This window comes from Myxocyprinus asiaticus, chromosome 23, assembly GCF_019703515.2.
Source record: "Myxocyprinus asiaticus isolate MX2 ecotype Aquarium Trade chromosome 23, UBuf_Myxa_2, whole genome shotgun sequence".
In the NCBI taxonomy this organism is placed as follows: Eukaryota; Metazoa; Chordata; class Actinopteri; order Cypriniformes; family Catostomidae; genus Myxocyprinus; species Myxocyprinus asiaticus.
The window spans coordinates 9,331,293-9,348,570 of record NC_059366.1 but is presented as its reverse complement, the minus strand read 5'-3'; the positions used below and the strand labels follow the sequence as shown (position 1 = coordinate 9,348,570).

The following is a 17,278-nucleotide window of genomic DNA, read 5'->3' as shown; positions in this document are numbered from 1 at the left end:
AATGATATCATTCGCAAGGCTTCATGGGATTGTAGTTTGTGCCCTCATGAAAGACGTGAAGTACACAGTCTTGTACTTTTATCGTTTTGTCCAATTTTTTAACACTATTTTGCCTCAAAGCAAGGTTTGTGATGTTGTGATTCACCTCGGAGCTGGTTGTTTTGGTTCATGGCTTAGAACTCTTTTATGAAGGATTTATGAAAAGTCTATGGAATAAATGAATGGGGAAAATACTTCCAGAACCCAGATGGCTGAAAAAGTGGCCAAGCACTCTTGTGCTCTATTACATGATGCACTCATTTAGAAACAAACAGCCAGTGGGCATAACTGAATAAATAAATAATAAAAAAAAAAAATACAAGCACTGCTACATAATTATTTCGTATTAAATAAAAATTTCCTGCAAGAATATCGTGATACTGTCACTGTGATCACTAATGGACATTATCAAAAAACAAGACAGATTGTGCCCGTTACTACAGTAAACACATCTTCTAGTTTTCACCATGAGTGATCCTAGTACACCATAAAAGGCTCAAAACTGCACTTGTGGTTCTGCAAGATGTATGAAAAAATAATTTCAGTTCTCTGAAATATCACAAGACCACAAAAATCGTGGGGTGGGCAGAAAGCATCTGCATCTTTAAATAAATTTGCTAGCAAGGATGTGATGCTCGTGCCTAAGACAAACACAAGTGTCAACTGACATGATATTCTGGAACACATGGTAGGCTGCATCAGTTCTTTAATAAAAGAGAGAAAGCAAGAGAAGGAAATGTCTGGAACTGTACTGCATACTGTGAGGTACATACTGTATATTTTTTTTTTTTTTTTTTAAATAGCCTGTAAAACAGTATGCAGTTTGTAACATTATATATTTCAAACATTTGTAAGCTACACTGTTGTCACACAACCTCACTATGTCGCACATTTAATTGAGCAAGTTGTGTCCAGTTATCATGTTGAAAAAAATTATAAAAAGTTATTTTGCATTTGAAATCAATGTTAAATCCTGACATAGTGCCCACTATTTTTTTATTGTATGCGTAAGCATTATGCAATACTAAACATTTCAAATGGAAGCATGCAACTTTTTTGTAACATGACAGCATGTTTAATTCAGTGAGTGGTGTCCCATTATCATTTCAGATATAAACACAGTTATTTTATTCATTCATCACACTAAAAATGAGAGGTCTAGTTGAGCGCACTACGTGATGGGATTTATTGCAGTAATTATGGGATGTTTACTGCTTATATAGGCAGCTGCCTTCTAAGGCAAAAATGGAACCTCACAAGTGACCGATTTGAAACGTTCTACATAGGCAGCAACTCTGTGCATCATACAAATAGCACTCCTCATGCAAAGTGCATGGTTGACTTGATTCTTAAAAACTTGATTTCAGTAGAATTTGGCATTAGCATGTTGCTAAGCTAACAACACAATAATCTAATGCAAATACAAATACAAATTACACACAAATATTCTCTTCTTCCGCCATCTTATAAGCTTTTCTTCACTGTGCTTGTTGCAATGCAATTTTCCAAAACAAGGTACCTTAGATGGCAGTACCTCATGCAGCCTACCTTTTGGAGCTGCCTTAAACTGCTGCCTATATTGGCAGCTCACTAGCTTGTTGAATCACTTCACTTTTGGCCATAGCATATAGTGACATGTAGTAAACACCTCAACACAGATATAAATATAAAAAGTCTTACGCTGAGTTCATTGTGTTGTTCCTCATGGCCAGCAGGGCTGGAGTTGTTACTCAGCTTGTACAGCCAGTAGTGTTTGGCTGTGATGAAGAAATTCCAGGGCAGCAGAGAGCCGATACCCATCAGGAAGAAGATGATATACACCCGATTATAGGAGTCCTCCGGGCAGTGACGGGCCCCCAGGGGTCCCGTGGGCTGCTGCTGCCGGGTGAGCAGCGGGGAGGTGTCGCCCCCCGTCTCCTCACCCTCAGGATGCTCTTCATCAGACATGGAGGAGATGATGGTGGGAATGTAGGAGGAGTTCACGCTGGCCTGTCCCAATGGTTTACCATCCATTCTCAAAGAGACGGCATGGAGGGGGGGAAAGGAAGGTTAAGGATGGTAAATGTGAGGGGTGACCAAGAGGGATAAAAGAAGCCTGGAGGGGAAAGAAAAAAAGAGAGTGGCACATTATAAAAACAAAATAAAATCGACATTATTAAGTACATATTTCCCCCACAAATTCCTATTATCAAAATGCAAAAGAAAAAAAAAAACTAATATATATAGAGTGCATCCGGAAAGTATTCACAGCACTTCACTTTTTCCACATTTTGTTATGTTGCATCCTTATTCCAAAATGGATTAAATTCATTATTTCCCTCAAAATTCTATTTTATTAAAAAAAAAAAAAAAAAAAATATTACATGTACATAAGTATTCACAGCCTTTGCCATGACACTCAAAATTGAGCTCAGGTGCATCCTGTTTCCACTGATCATCCTTGAGATGTTTCTACAACTTGATTGGAGTCCACCTGTGGTAAATTCAGTTGATTGGACATGATTTGGAAAGGCACACACCTGTCTATATAAGGTTCCACAGTTAACAGTGCATGTCAGAGCACAAACCAAGCCATGAAGTCCAAGAAATTGTCTGTAGACCTCCGAGACAGGATTGTATCAAGGCTCAGATCTGGGGAAGGGTACAGAAAAATTTCTGCAGCATTGAAGGTCCCAATGAGCACAGTGGCCTCCATCATCCATAAATGGAAGAAGTTTGGAACCACCAGGACTCTTCCTAGAGCTGGCCGCCCGGCCAAACTGAGCAATCGGGGGAGAAGGGCCTTAGTCAGGAAGGTGACCAAGAACCCAATGGTCACTCTGACAGACCTCCAGCGTTTCTCTGTGGAGAAAGGAGAACCTTCCAGAAGAACAACCATCTCTGCAGCACTCCACCAATCAGGCCTGTATGGTAGAGTGGCCAGACGGAAGCCACTCCTCAGTAAAAGGCACATGACAGCCCGCCTGGAGTTTGCCAAAAGGCACCTGAAGGACTCTCAGACCATGAGAAACAAAGATTGAACTCTTTGGCCTGAAACCAGGCACCGCTCATCACCTGGCCAATACCATTCCTACATTGAAGCATAGTGGTGGCAGCATCATGCTGTGGGGATGTTTTTCAGCGGCAGGAACTGGGAGACTAGTCAGGATTGAGGGAAAGATGAATGCAGCAATGTATAGAGACATCCTTGATGAAAACCTGCTCCAGAGCGCTCTGGACCTCAGACTGGGGCGAAGGTTCATCTTCCAACAGGACAACGACCCTAAGCACACTGTCAAGATAACAAAGCAGTGGCTCCGGGACGACTCTGTGAATGTCCTTGAGTGGCCCAGCCAGAGCCCAGACTTGAACCTGATTGAACATCTCTGGAGAGATCTGAAAATGGCTGTGCACTGACGCTCCCCATCCAACCTGATGGAGCTTGAGAGGTCCTGCAAAGAAGAATGGGAGAAACTTCCCAAAAAATAGGTGTGCCAAGCTTGTAGCCTCATACTCAAAAAGACTTGAGGCTGTAATTGGTGCCAAAGGTGCTTCAACAAAGTATTGAGCAAAGGCTGTGAATACTTATGTACATGTGTGTGGGGTGTTTTTTTTTTTTTATAAATTTGTAATGATTTCAAACTTCTTTCACATTGTCATTATGGGGTATTGTTTGTAGAATTTTGAGGAAAATAATGAATTTAACCCATTTTGGAATAAGGCAGTAACGTAACAAAATGTGGAAAAAGTGAAGCGCTGTGTGTGTATGTATATATGTATATATATATATATATATATATATATATATATATATATATATATATATATATATATATATATATATAAGGGGGGACCTACACAATATTAGGCAGGTGGTTTTAATGTTGTGGCTGATTGGTGTATATGCTAATACATATTTTAATAAATACATTATTAAAAAGTATTAATAAATAAATGTCCATAAATCAATAAATATTTATTTATTAATATACAGAAATACATCAAGGTGCACTGAAAAAGTGATTTTACATGCTATTTATTTTTTATTGACACATTTCATTATTAATTTTTTCACACATTTTACCTGAAATTTAGAATTTTACCTTTATCTCCTTTTTGAAAGGTCACTTTTTCAAAAATAAAGTTATAATAAAAACAATTTCACTACCAAAAAGCAAAAGCACACCTCTTTTCAACAAGCTTTAGAAGGTTTCATTCATGGCTGTAGCCAAACGGTACAGGATGAGTGACATGTTGAAGTTTAATACTCAAGGTTAGGGGGTTTTGAGTATAAGCAATAGTAGGTGATGCTCACCTTAGCAAACACCACTAATAAAGTGGAGGGAATCCGAAAGCTATTAGAAACATTTCCAAGAAAACATAAAACCTCACACAGAAAGTTAGTGTGCCCATCTTACTTACCAGAACTTCAGCCCCTCATCTGCTGTGAGATGCTCTTAAAATCTCATCCTGAATAAGAGATGCTGTCTGCTCAAACCCAGTCAAGAAGTAAACGCTGAAGTCACAGAGCTGCAATGATAGAGAGAGCATGTGAGAAAACAACTCCACTGCATTACTCACGGTAAACCAATTTTCACACCATTTAGACCAGAGCACACACGTCTGTTATGAAGCACAATCCCTCTCTCTCTTTTGTAGCGTCTCAGTCCCGACCGTAACACATGTATCACACAAGGAATGCTTTAAATGCATCGCTCACATGCTTCTGTGCAGTACTAAGGGATTTCTAGGACACAATCACATGACACCACAGACAGAGAACAAAAAAAAAAAAAAAAAAAAAACGCTATTTACCTAGGAATATACAAAGATAGCATCCTGTGTTATCAACCTCCACACTATTAGTATCCTATAAAAGTGTTGTGTATATTTTATTTGCTATTATTAAATTGTATTTTAAATACATATATATTACATTTTATATTAGATATTGGTATCAACATCAGCCTTTAAAAACTAAAAAATGTAAATTAGTTGACCACTATCATATAAGCCATAAAAGAGTATACAGCTGTAAATGTATAGCCTGTATTGCATACCTCATCGATCATTTGGTCTTGGAAACTGTATCAGAAACTGTACGTCACATTCCTTTGCATACATGAATCAACTCAAAACTGTACCCAGCTGACAACATTATCAGCGCTTTTTTGTTTGAATTGTCATGTCGATACTCACACAATAGCTAGCTCAATAGAATTCATCTTTTTTTTTTATTTCCACTTGGCACAGAAAGACAATAACATCACACTGTCTCGGAACATAAACAACAATTTGTAGTGAACTAGTAGACAATGGCAGTAGCAAGTGAACTTCTCTCACACGATTTCAAATTAAAAGCCCCACTGCGAAATAAAATGTCTGTTTTCAAAACAGAGGAAAGGACGTGCAATTTCTCTGAGCTTGAAAGAAATTGTAGTTAATAGTGGATTTAAAGTGTTAAAGATGAAGTCTCAATTGGTGGGCCATCTTCTTTAGCTAAATCAGCTCAATTGAATCTGTCTCACAGCCTGTAAAATAACATCGAACGTCCACAGTTTTATGGTAATTAAATACAATTTGGAATAATAATAATAATAAAAAAAGCACAGCTGAAGTTAAACTAAAGTTGACTCACTCTAAATACACTAAATCAACTGAACTAAGACATAGACATGTTACAAAAAGCAGCTGGCTACTAACAAATCTTAACAATATAAACATTCATCTCAATAACAATCTAAATTACAGCAATATTTCTTTATGTAAGTGTGATGCTTCTGTTCTACCCACTCCTTATGGGACTTGAACTGGCTTCTCCAGCATGGGAGGCGGGTGCACTAGTGATTGACACTAGAGGCTTTAGCCTCCTTGAGTGTGTTTGCCTCCCATGCTGGAGACGCCGGTTCAAGTCCCATATGGAGCGGCTAGAACAGAAGCATCACACCTCTTGAAGTCAGGAGAGTGAGGTATATACACATTGCACAGCTATCTATCAGATGGCTCCTGTTACACTCACCCCCCTAAACCTCAATCCCATCCGGGTCACGGCACCATTGTGATGCCCCTGTTCTACCCACTCTGTATGGAACTCGAACCGGTGTCTCCGGAATGGGAGGTGGGTGCACTAATAAGGAGGCTAAAGGCTACAGCCTCTAGTGTCAGTCGCTAGTGCACCTCTTGAGGTCAGGAGAGTGAGGTTTATACACATTGCACAGCTATCTATCAGCTGGCTCCCATTACATAAGGTATAATGTGTAGTATTATTTGAATGCTCTAGCAACAAGAGTTCTGTGATTTTAAATGGGATCAATTGCAACTTTTTGCCTCATTTAAAAGTTTTAATGTAAAAGCACTGGTGAGAAACTTTATACTTAAAGCTGCCTTGCTGCCTCAGTTAAAGGCTGCCCCGTTCACAGCGCCAGCGACATTGTCGCTGAATGTTGCTAGTCTAGTCTCTGTACTGTGAAGTCACTAGTGAGCGCTCCTACTGCAGTCGCTCTAACGTTATAGGTTGACTACACAACTGGCCATAGCTTTAGAAAATCTGATCACAGATAAAGTGTACTGCTGGTAAAACTAAGATATCATTCTAATTTGACAAGGAATCAGTTATTTTGCCTCTAAAAATGAACATTCTGCAAGGGAGAGTGTTTTTGTATAAACTGCAGCAGTGATCGATGCATCATATCATTAGCAACACGAACAATCTATCAAAATATGAATCTAACTCACTCAAAATGGCAAAAATGTCTGACACAGTTTTCCATGCATTGTTGTTTTATTATATCCATGCATGTGGCTACAGAAACAGTGAAATCCCTCACAACATTATAACTTCTCTATCTTGCCTGCACTCAACAACAGTATGTCACAGGAGACGGATGACGTAAGCTCCGCTGTCTTCACTCTCATTGGTAGTCGCTCCCGAATGTTGCTCATCATTTGCATAAAGTTAAACTTTTCCCAACTCTGTCGTGACACTCGCCAAGCCCGCATTTTGTCGCTAACGGTAACTGTGGCCGGAAGTCGCTCTGCTCACATATGTATGAGATTGTGTTGCTTTGTCACTCTGTGACACTGGCAGTGTGAACGGGTCTTTAACCAACAGCACTTTTTTAATTAATGGAACTCTTAAGGAAATCGGTATTGGAACAGTTTGAAAGGCACCTGATTTTCATCCTACCTCCATATACAGTCTCCGAAGGCAGCACTTTCCAGCTTTCGGACGCAACCATGAAGTGACCAGTAAACGCATGCATATGCTTATGCTGTACTGCTGGTAATACTAAGATATCATTCTAATTTGACAAGGAATCAGTTATTTTGTCTCTAAAAATTAACATTCTGCAAGGGAGAGTGTTTTTGTATAAACTTTGTCACTTTGTCATTCTGTGACACTGGCGGTGTAATATTTCCTGCAATATTATGAAGTAATACTCTATATTATATTTTATACATTTAATAATTTTCTTTATTTATCACACATTATACATTTGCACATATACAGTGAAATTCTTCTTTTTCACATATCCCAGCTAGGCTGGGGTCAGAGTGCAGGGTCAGCCATAATACAGCACCCCTGGAGCAGATAGGGTCAAGGGCCTTGCTCAAGGGCCCAACAGTGGCATCTTGGCGGTGCTGGGGCTTGAACCCCTGACCTTCTGATCAGTAACCCAGAGCCTTAACCGCTGAGCTACACTGCCCTAAACCCATGAAATATAAACATTTGAAAAAATAAATAAATACTCATTATTTTAATAATGTAATATCTTTTATTTAAAAAAAAAAAAAAAAAAAAAAAAAAAAAAAAAAATATGCCATGTAAAAGTTTGAGATTTCTGGTTCCACAAAACAATTTGAGCTTTGGTTACTTGAAAAGTAGGCTTTGTCAGGGCTTTTATTTTGAAAACATGTATTTCGCTTGTTTCTTCTGTGTTCGCCTGGCGGTGGTGTAGTGTGGTGTGAAATCTGAAAACGGGTGAGGGCTTTGTAAAAACAACAGAAGATGGCTTATACGCAAATGTTTTTAATGTTTAATAATTTGTCTCAGAGTGCTTTTAATTTATTTTGTTGTCTATTTGATGTGTGTGTTTACATCTGGAAGACATTTTTTTTTTAGATTGTTTGCACTTCTGCAATATGTCTATAAAGTAGATTTAGATTATAATGTAATCTTTTTTTCATACTACCAATATTATTTAATTTTTTTTGACAGACAATGGCCGATAAAGATTCAGCCGATGATTATCCCACTGAAATTGAGGAAAATCTCAATGATTTCGAGTCATCTGTGAGCTCTGTCCAGAATGTGGTCCAAACCCTTGTGTCTGTCTCTAGAAGTGACCGGCTGCTTAAGGTAAGTGGAAACACATTTACAAATGATCTGTAACATATGAAGGGCTTAGTGTAATGCTTTCCTTTCCTTTTCTTTTCTTTTTAAGCTGGATCCTCTTGATCAAGCCAAACTGGATCTGATGTCTGCGTATGCCCTCAACTCAATGTTCTGGAGTAAGTTTTACCTTACCATAAAAGCTTTCTTTAATTGCACAGCTAAGTATTTCAAGTTATATATCGACTCAAGTTAGTTTGATCTTATTTTCTTAGTGTATTTGGTGACACAAGGAGTCAATCCGAAAGACCATGGGATCAAACAAGAATTGGTAAGAAAGGATTGTCCCATTGCAAAACTAATGCTCAGTCACAAAACCTAATGAGCTGCCTGTGTAGGCAGCATTTTAAAGCATCATAGGCACACTCTTGACGCAAAGGCTGTTCTAAAAGGTAGGCAGCATGATTATGCTGCTATGTAATATACCTATGGCAGCTTATTAGGTTTAGTGACAGAAAATTACACACTTCAGCTTTCAAAAGCAGTTAACATCCTCTTTCAACTTACAGGAGAGAATCAGGACATACATGAATAAAGTGAAGGAGATCACAGACAAAAGAAAAGCTGCACATTTGGACAAAGATGCAGCATCACGGTTTGTTCGTAATGCACTGTGGGATGCAAAGGACAAGAAAAGAAAGGACACAACTGAACATTCCCATAGAGGAAAACACAATAGATTCACTTGAGCTCGAGCTGACTGAAACGCACGTAGCCTACTGTGCATTTTCAGAGGTTTTTGCGTGCCTTGTCGCAAATATTTTGCTGACTTTGGATTATTCAAAACCAATATTGCATCATTGCACTGACAAACAACAGTGCTAACTCACTGAAAAGGTTCTGTTGCTTAATGAATCACTTGTGCATGGAAAAGACTGATGATTCATATTTGTTTTCCTAAACAGCCAAATCAAACGGTGGTCTCTGGCCTTATACTGACACCTAGTGGCATGGATGCATCATTAAACAAAAAGGTTTCGGTTACTGATGCCTAGATGTAATCTGTTGCACAGACCTCTGCAGGGGCAGAAATACATTACTTACACTTTAAAGTAGGTAATAAGACTTGTTCTCAGAGAAAATATCTTAAATGCATTTTATTGTTCTTGGCAAATTGTACCTTGTTTTAATCATAAACCACATCAAATAACAGTCAGACATTTCAAGTGTTCAAATACATGCACAGATGAATAGACAATACTATTATTGCCTAAGGGTAATTTAAAATTAAAATACTCTCGTGATTTCCCTCTGTTGAATTAATAAATTCCTAAATCAAAAAATGTAGGCTCATCTAAAATGTTTGTGTGACCTGCTGCCTGGGTCTCGCCACGGAATCAAAAATTAAAAAAGGTCATTCGTATTTTATATCTCACAATTTTGACTTTATTTCTCTTTATAATTTGCAATTCCAAAAAATAAAGTTGCAATTTTGAGTTTATATCTCGCAAGTGTGATGACCTTATTCACACTAGCGCCATCTGATTTAACGAGGCTGTGAGGGCAGACTTGCAGTCTCTTCAGATTAACATTTTTATTGGTTGATTGTCAAACATTAACACAGAACAAAGCAAAATATACATCCACAGAGTCAACCATTATCCCATCATGGGCTATGTCTCCATCCTCCAACTGACATCGCCAGCAGGTAGGTGCATCTTTTAGACCAAGCCTAAACAATCTAGAGGGAGTCTAGTAGAAACTATGCAAAATCTTAAACTGAATAACGCGTACCCTAGACATAGTTTTAATATTTTAAAGAATACTTTCCCACTTCCCATCCTCCAATATCAAGTTCAAATCTCTTTCCCATAACCTCTTTAGAGCTGTTAAGGCCCCGTCACCAAGACTCTGAATCAACGAGGAGTAATACACTGATGCTTCATGACCCTTTCCAAAGGCTGTGAGCACCATACAAAGTGTCTGCGGCTTTAGGTGGTTGTGTACTACCACCAAAAATAGAACAAAATAAATGGTGCAACTGTAAATACCTGAAAAATTGAGACCTAGAAATCCCAAATTGCTGTGTTATATTTTCAAATGATCTCAAAACTCAGTTTTCATAAAAGTCACCAAGTGTAACAACACCCCTCTCCATCCATTCATTCCAGCAAAAGGGGCACTTGTTAATACATAATTTGGGGTTCAGCCACATGCTTGAGGAAACATTTATGTAAGTATCAAAATTGAACATACGAGAAACCTTTGTAAATAATGGGATGCATTTTTACTTCTCTAGGCAATTTAATAGAAGGACTTTGCAATGAAGATATTGGGGTATGGACCGCTTGTTCAGTGTTGTACCAGGGAGGGGCTCTCTCAGGTGGAAGAGACCAATGGGCCAAGTGTCTAAGATTAAAAGCATAGTAATAAAACAAAATTTTGGGCAAGCCTGAACCTCCTTTGTCAATTGGTCTATGTAACTTACTGAAATGCAACCGAGATTGTTTACCATTCCAAATAAAAAACTTAGATATTCTATCAAATTATTTAAAATAAGAAAGAGGAACTTCTAGAGGGAAAGACTGCAGTAAATAATTGAATTTGGAGATACAATTCATTTTTTTTTTTTTTTTTTTTATAACATTGACCTTTCATGCCATAGACAGAGATAGTGAAGCCCACCTATCAATATCACATGAGACCTTTTTCATTAATGGGTCAAAATTAACTAACTAAATCTCTCCAATTTACTGGAAATAAAATGCCTAAATACCGAATGCCTTGCTTGGGCCATTGAAAGGTGCCAAGCTGGAAAGCTGTTGTAGGGCAATATAATGTCAGAGCAAGAGCTTCCGATTTAGACCAATTCACCCTGTATCCTGAAAATTTGGAGAAAGAATTAATAATTCTGTGGAGGCTAGGCATAGATCTTCTAGGATCGGGAACAAATAATAATATGTCATCTGCATAGACTAAAAGTTTATGCACCACACCTCCTGCATCAATGCGCTTCAACCTTGTGCATAACAGTCCCAACTGGTGTCCATGGCTCGGAAATTCCGACCTTCCATGCACGCTCACAAGACTCTATAGTCTCAAATGTGATGTGTCAAGCCAATCAGCTCACATGGACGGTGTATGCTGATAGGTCCCTTGACATGTAGTCGAGTACCCAATCAACTTTAATCTAACATCTTTGTCTAACATTTAAATTAGCTGAGTTAGTTGCAGGTAAGCCGGTTTCACTGCAGCATGCTATGAGAGTTTTCTCTGAAATCCTCCACCAATCTGCTACATGGGGATTGTATTTAGTAGGTCTAATTGTACAGTAGTATGTCATTCATGCTCGATGCATGATATCTTGAGTTTATCTAATTGTACAGCAGCAGCAGTAGCATGTCCACATGCTTATCTTAGTATGTCTGTGTATGTTTTAGCAGTAGCAAGTCTCCGTACTCACTCTGCAGCAGCAGCATAGCAGATGTAGTCCGCCAAGACCAAAGTACTATCAATATGTCATACCCACATTAACATGATAACAATGCTTAAGCCATATAATACCTTTGTGAGAGGACAGGACCGAAATTCAGGTCATTATTAATGAACATCTTTCCCTCCACTGCAGCTCTCACATCTCATTCTCCATCCCAATTTTTGAACTGCCATGTTGAGTTCAGTAATTACACACATGCGTCAGTGACATTAAACCAGTGTGAAAATTACTTTTACATGTATGTATTTGGCAGATACTTATAAGTGACTTTAAGGTATACAGTACATTTATCAGTATGTGTGCTCTCTGGGAATTGAACCCATGAACTTTGTGTTGCATCAGGCTCGACCAGTTTAACTACAGGAATGTGTTGTATGGTGTCATGGCACCATTTTTGGAATTTGTACGCAATTGCAAATGAGATTTCAGAGCTTCGGTGAAGGCGAAGATTATCTGTGAATAACGACTTAAATTTCAGTCTGTTCCTGGCACAAAGTATATGACCGACTACAGTAAGAATAAAGCTTGCAAGTCATATGGACAAATTTTATGATCTTTTTCTGATGTTGTGATTCTTTTTGGAGCTTTGGAGCTCTATGGTAAAAGGTCTGCATAAAGCTTCTTCAAAATGTATCTTCTTGTGTTCCACAGAAAAAGTAATAGCCCTGTCTCTCTAGATTTAGGCATAGACTGGGGTTAAAGGACTAGTTCACCCAAAAATGAAAATTCTCTCATCGATTTCTCACCCTCATGCCATCCCAGATGTGTATGACTTACTTTCTTCTACAGAACACAAACAAAGATTTTTAGAAGAATATTTCAGCTCTGTAGGTCCATACAATGCAAGTGAATGGTGACCAAAATGTTGACTCTCCAAAAAGCACATAAGGGCATCATAAAAGTAATCCATACAACTCCATTGTTTTAATCCATATTTTCAGAAGTGATTTGATAGGTGTGGGTGAGAAACAGATCAATATTTATGTCCTTTTTTTGCTAGAAATTCTTCTCCCTGCCCAATAGGGGGTGATATGCATGAAGAATACAAATAGCCAAAAACAAAAGAAGAAGAATGTGAAAGTCAAAGTTAAAGTTAAAGTGGAGATTGTGTGAGCAGGGAGGACAATTTATAGTAAAAATGGAATTTAATATTGATTGGTTTCTCACCAACACCTATCATATCACTTCTGAAAACATGGATTTAATCAATGGAGTCGTATGGACAGGGTTGGGGAGTACCAGAATACATGTAACGGGATTACGTATTTAAAATACAAAATATAAGTAACTGTATTCCACTCCAGTTACAATTTAAATCATTGGTAATTAGAATACAGTTACATTCAAAAAGCAGACAGAGAAGTAAGTTTGAAGTAAGTTTGGTGCCGAGGAAATAGAAATAAACCTTGTGTAAATTGTCAGCTTTACATTAAGCTAAAATGTTATTTCTAGCCATTTTACTTGCACATGTTACCAGGCACGATCATATTTTTTTTTTATCAAGAAAATTCACTGTTTACAGTCTCCAAGCCACATAGCAGCTTGCTACAATAATATATAATGGCCACAGGTGTGTGTGTATTTATTGGCATTTTACAATGGCTTACACAACTCTTCCAATCAAAATTTAGACAGTCAAATCAAATGCGTTGCATTGTGCAGAAAGTAGTATGTTGTTTCGAACATTCTCTGTGTGTGATGAATGCCTGACTGAATAAATGCTATATGAATAGATGAAGTTGTGGGGAGAACTCAGACTCCTCTCACAGCCTAAAGATTCCTCATGACCTCACTGGTGCTGTTGTTGGATCAAAATATATGGTCGAGGCCTGGACCCAAGAGGGGCTGCGCCTGCCATGAGTGATGGAGCGGAGCCTGACCCAGGGGCTGTTTACACTAGCACACCAAACATTCTTCACACTCATTTATGCCACCTTCCATTCACCTTGTGCGGTGTAGAAGGATAGATTAATCAGGATAAGAGACATTTATTTACCCTCACTGAGCGAGAGCGGGACAAATTACTTTTGAAAGTCAGACTCGGCTGTGAGCCGAAGGGCCCGCAAGCTCTCCCCCTCTCTTTCCTTTTTCTCTCTCACAGGGCTTTTGCATTAAAAGGAAATTACGCCATGCTTAAGGCACTCGTGCAGGTTCTGAGTCTTAAAGGAGTAGGTCACCCCAAAATTAAATATTGTCATTATTTACTTACCTTCATGTCATTCCAAACCCGTCTGCTGTTTCTTCCCCACCGTGGAAGACAAAAGGAGAACTTTTGAAGACTCTTTAAACAGTTCCATACAACAACAGTTCATGTTGTTCAACAGTTCAACAATAGCCACACCTGTCAAGCTCGAAAAAGGACAAAACAACACCATAAAAGCAACATAAAGGAAGTCCATACGACTTGTGCGCTATATTCTAAGTCTTCTGAAGCCAAACGATAGCTTTTTGCAAGGAAAAGACTGAAATTTAATATGTTTTTCACTGCAAACCTTTCACTCTGCACTAAAGCGGATCTGAAATCTCAAAATTGGTGCGCCAATGTGCCACCCCAGGCTTAACATCACTCGCTAGGTTTCCATCCAAGTTGCAGATTTAATTTACGCACAAAATCGCAAAATCATAAAATCGTAAAAACAATTTGCTAATAAATAAGCGTTTCCATCCCATGTGTTTTAGCGAACAAAATGGTCATTTCTGGGAAAATTGCTGCAAAATATTAATAAAAAGTGGATGTTGAAGCTACTTTGGCTCTCTTCTTGAATGTAATAATGACTTGTGGTTTATAAAAAATAAAAAGATTCTGACTAACTTCATGTTTGATGATATTCTCTGAGCTAATTATGTATTCACATGGCTTTCTGAGGCAAAGTCATTACTTTTTTGATGTGCATCTGCAGTCCTATATAAATTCTCTAGGAATTCATATATTTGGTAAATGTGTTTCAGTCGTAGTTTATGTGCATGTTTTCTTACCAAAGAATATATGTTTTTTTTTTTTTTTGTTAAGTTTTATTTGCATCTCGGTGTTTCCATCCAGGATTTTTTTTATGCAATATCCCAACATTTTTTATAAAAATAATTTAATGAAAACCCAGCTATTGACACAAACTTAATTGTGTGTCAAATCTGAACCCAACACGCCATTTTAAATATGCCAAATGGAGAGTAACATTTGAGAGCTGCAGCAGAGGGGAAGATTTTCAGTGAATAATGACTTTAATGTCTGTCTGTCCCCCAAACAAAACTGTTATATGATTTCCAAACTTGGAATATAGTACACATAATTTGTAAGGTGTTTTTGTTTTGTTTTTTTTTGGTCCTTTTTTGAGCTTGACAGACATGGTCACTATGAACGGTCAGTGACAAGAAAATAATTTAAAAAATAACCGCAAAATAGCTTGGAACAACATAAAGGTGACTAAACACTAATTTTATTTTTGGGTGAACTGAAATAATATTTTATTATAATATTATAATATTAGTGTTTCTATAGCCAAGAACAATTATGGACATAAGTCATAATAGATGCCATTTTTAACAAAAATAAGGCTGTGAGGTATAGAGATAGAGTTGTGTGCCTTGATGTTAAAACATACGCAATTTACATCTCATGCATTTTACACAGTATGCATTGAATGAACTTTAATTATATGCATCACAACTGTCTTTAACTGCAAATTAAATATTGTGTTTAGGCAGGCTAGGGGGTGATCACCTATCATTTATACTTCTTGCTCATAATGTACCCATTCAAAAGAGTGTAAAGGGTCATTTGTTATTTTTAAAGCAAATTTGTGTGAATTTTGACCAAATGCTTGTTAGAGTTTAGAAATTGTTGCAAAGCTTTGAAAGAGCTTCTTCCTTAAGGTCTGTCTTCAGTGATGGATCTTGCATGCTGAGGTGGTGTGTAATGGATTTGATCCAACACACTGGTTTATTCAGTAGTCGAAGGGAGTGGACCGCAGCTGTCGCTACATATATTTCCTGAAGAATGTTTCTGCCTTGTAGCTGAAGGCTGTGAATTCAGGTTTCTCCCAAATGTCAGATTATGGGTTTTAAAGAGCGTCTGTATACACACATTGTAGAGGGAAGTGTGTGTTGTGTGTTTGTAAGGAAGATGAGCGAGATCAAATTGGCCCTGTTAAACGACAGCTGGCATTAGCAAAGCAGCTGACCAACATTTGTCCGGTGGTCATTATCCTTTTAACCAGTGGTTCTCAACAGTTTTTTACTTAAGGACCCAGATAGTATATTAGACATAAAGTTGTAATCTAACATAGTACAAGCATTTGTGTACCGTAAAAAGTAACAAAAATGTCCTTAAAACTATGAAATTATGTACAGTATCTCTCTACTGCTGTCTAGAGTTTCAGTTACTTTGAATTATACCTATTTTATCCTAGGCTGTAGTCGCTGGTAACAAACAAACAATTTTTATCATGGCTATGAGGTCTGGGGCAATAATAACACTAGTTATGAAATAAAAATGTATGATGTTGAAAAGATTTAATCTACACTGTAAACACTAATGTTGTTATTACTGGAAAAAATGAAACATTAAATAAATTTAAACTAAAATACATTTGATCCTTGAACTTATCTATTTTCAAAATCTATAGACTTAAGATTTTAAGTGTTAATAACTTAAACTATTGATTAGAAAATTGAGGCTATGTGGTTTATTTAATGATTAACCTAGAATTGGGTATAATCTTCTTTATTTGAGCTGTGTTATTGTATGATCTAAATTTGAGTTAATTCAACGATTTTTTTTTAAGTAGAAACAATGTTTAAATAGCAAATAAATAGTAGTAAATAGCTTCGAGTTAGTTGCATGTAGCTCCCTTAACTTAAATAGTTAAGTTTATGCTAAATAAACACCAAATTAAGTGAACTTAATTACAAGTTTTGGAGACACTATTACTAAATTCAACTGAGAGAACGTGTTTACTCAATCAACTCAGTAAAGTCAACTTATTAGTGTTTTCAATGTTTAAAATAATTAATATTACTTCAGTAACAAGGTTGCAGACTATTCTTGGTCTATTAACTCATCTAGGCCATACATTTAAGTTTTAAGGATGTAACCCATTTAAAATAATTATAATGTAGGCCCCACTATTTATACTTTTGCTTTAAACACATAAAATAATTACTATATAAAGACAAAAACTGATCAATAATATTAATAAATACCCAATAAATTATTATTACCATGATGTAAGCCTTTATTTTAGTTAAATAAATATCTAAAAATAAATAAAATAGATTTTGTACCTTTTTTTATGTTTTTTTAAAAAGTACAATTCCTAAGCTATATGGTGATCTGAAGACAAAATAAGATAAGTGGCAAAATATCCATATCATTATTGACTTATAGTTATTTAAAAAAAAATTTTTTTAATTAGTATCAGCCAAAGATTTTCATA

General features: G+C 37.1%; 2 protein-coding genes across 5 annotated transcripts in view; one reads left to right on the top strand and one right to left on the bottom strand.

Moving 5' to 3' along the window:
- LOC127413704 (equilibrative nucleoside transporter 3-like) overlaps positions 1–5,331 on the bottom strand; it is a 36,127-nt gene extending 30,796 nt beyond the window's left edge. For 2 of the 4 annotated variants that reach the window (XM_051651054.1, XM_051651058.1), the window contains exons 1-3: positions 5,079–5,326; positions 4,441–4,548; positions 1,720–2,134 (exon numbers count right to left, since the gene is read on the bottom strand). In XM_051651054.1, coding sequence (XP_051507014.1) covers positions 1,720–2,052 — 333 coding nt within the window. In that variant the 5' untranslated portion in view covers positions 2,053–2,134; positions 4,441–4,548; positions 5,079–5,326. Of the gene's footprint in view, positions 1–1,719; positions 2,135–4,440; positions 4,549–4,639; positions 4,766–5,078 lie in introns of all 4 variants that reach the window. The other 2 variants (XM_051651055.1, XM_051651056.1) reach the window with 2 other exon arrangements.
- A 2,620-nt stretch (positions 5,332–7,951) lies between these two features.
- Positions 7,952–10,753, top strand: LOC127413716 (nuclear nucleic acid-binding protein C1D). Its single transcript, XM_051651081.1, has 5 exons — positions 7,952–7,999; positions 8,237–8,377; positions 8,463–8,529; positions 8,626–8,681; positions 8,920–10,753. The coding sequence occupies exons 2-5, from the start codon at positions 8,240–8,242 to the stop codon at positions 9,097–9,099; spliced, it is 441 nt and encodes a 146-aa protein (XP_051507041.1). The 5' UTR covers positions 7,952–7,999; positions 8,237–8,239; the 3' UTR covers positions 9,100–10,753.
- The last annotated feature ends 6,525 nt before the right edge of the window (positions 10,754–17,278 follow it).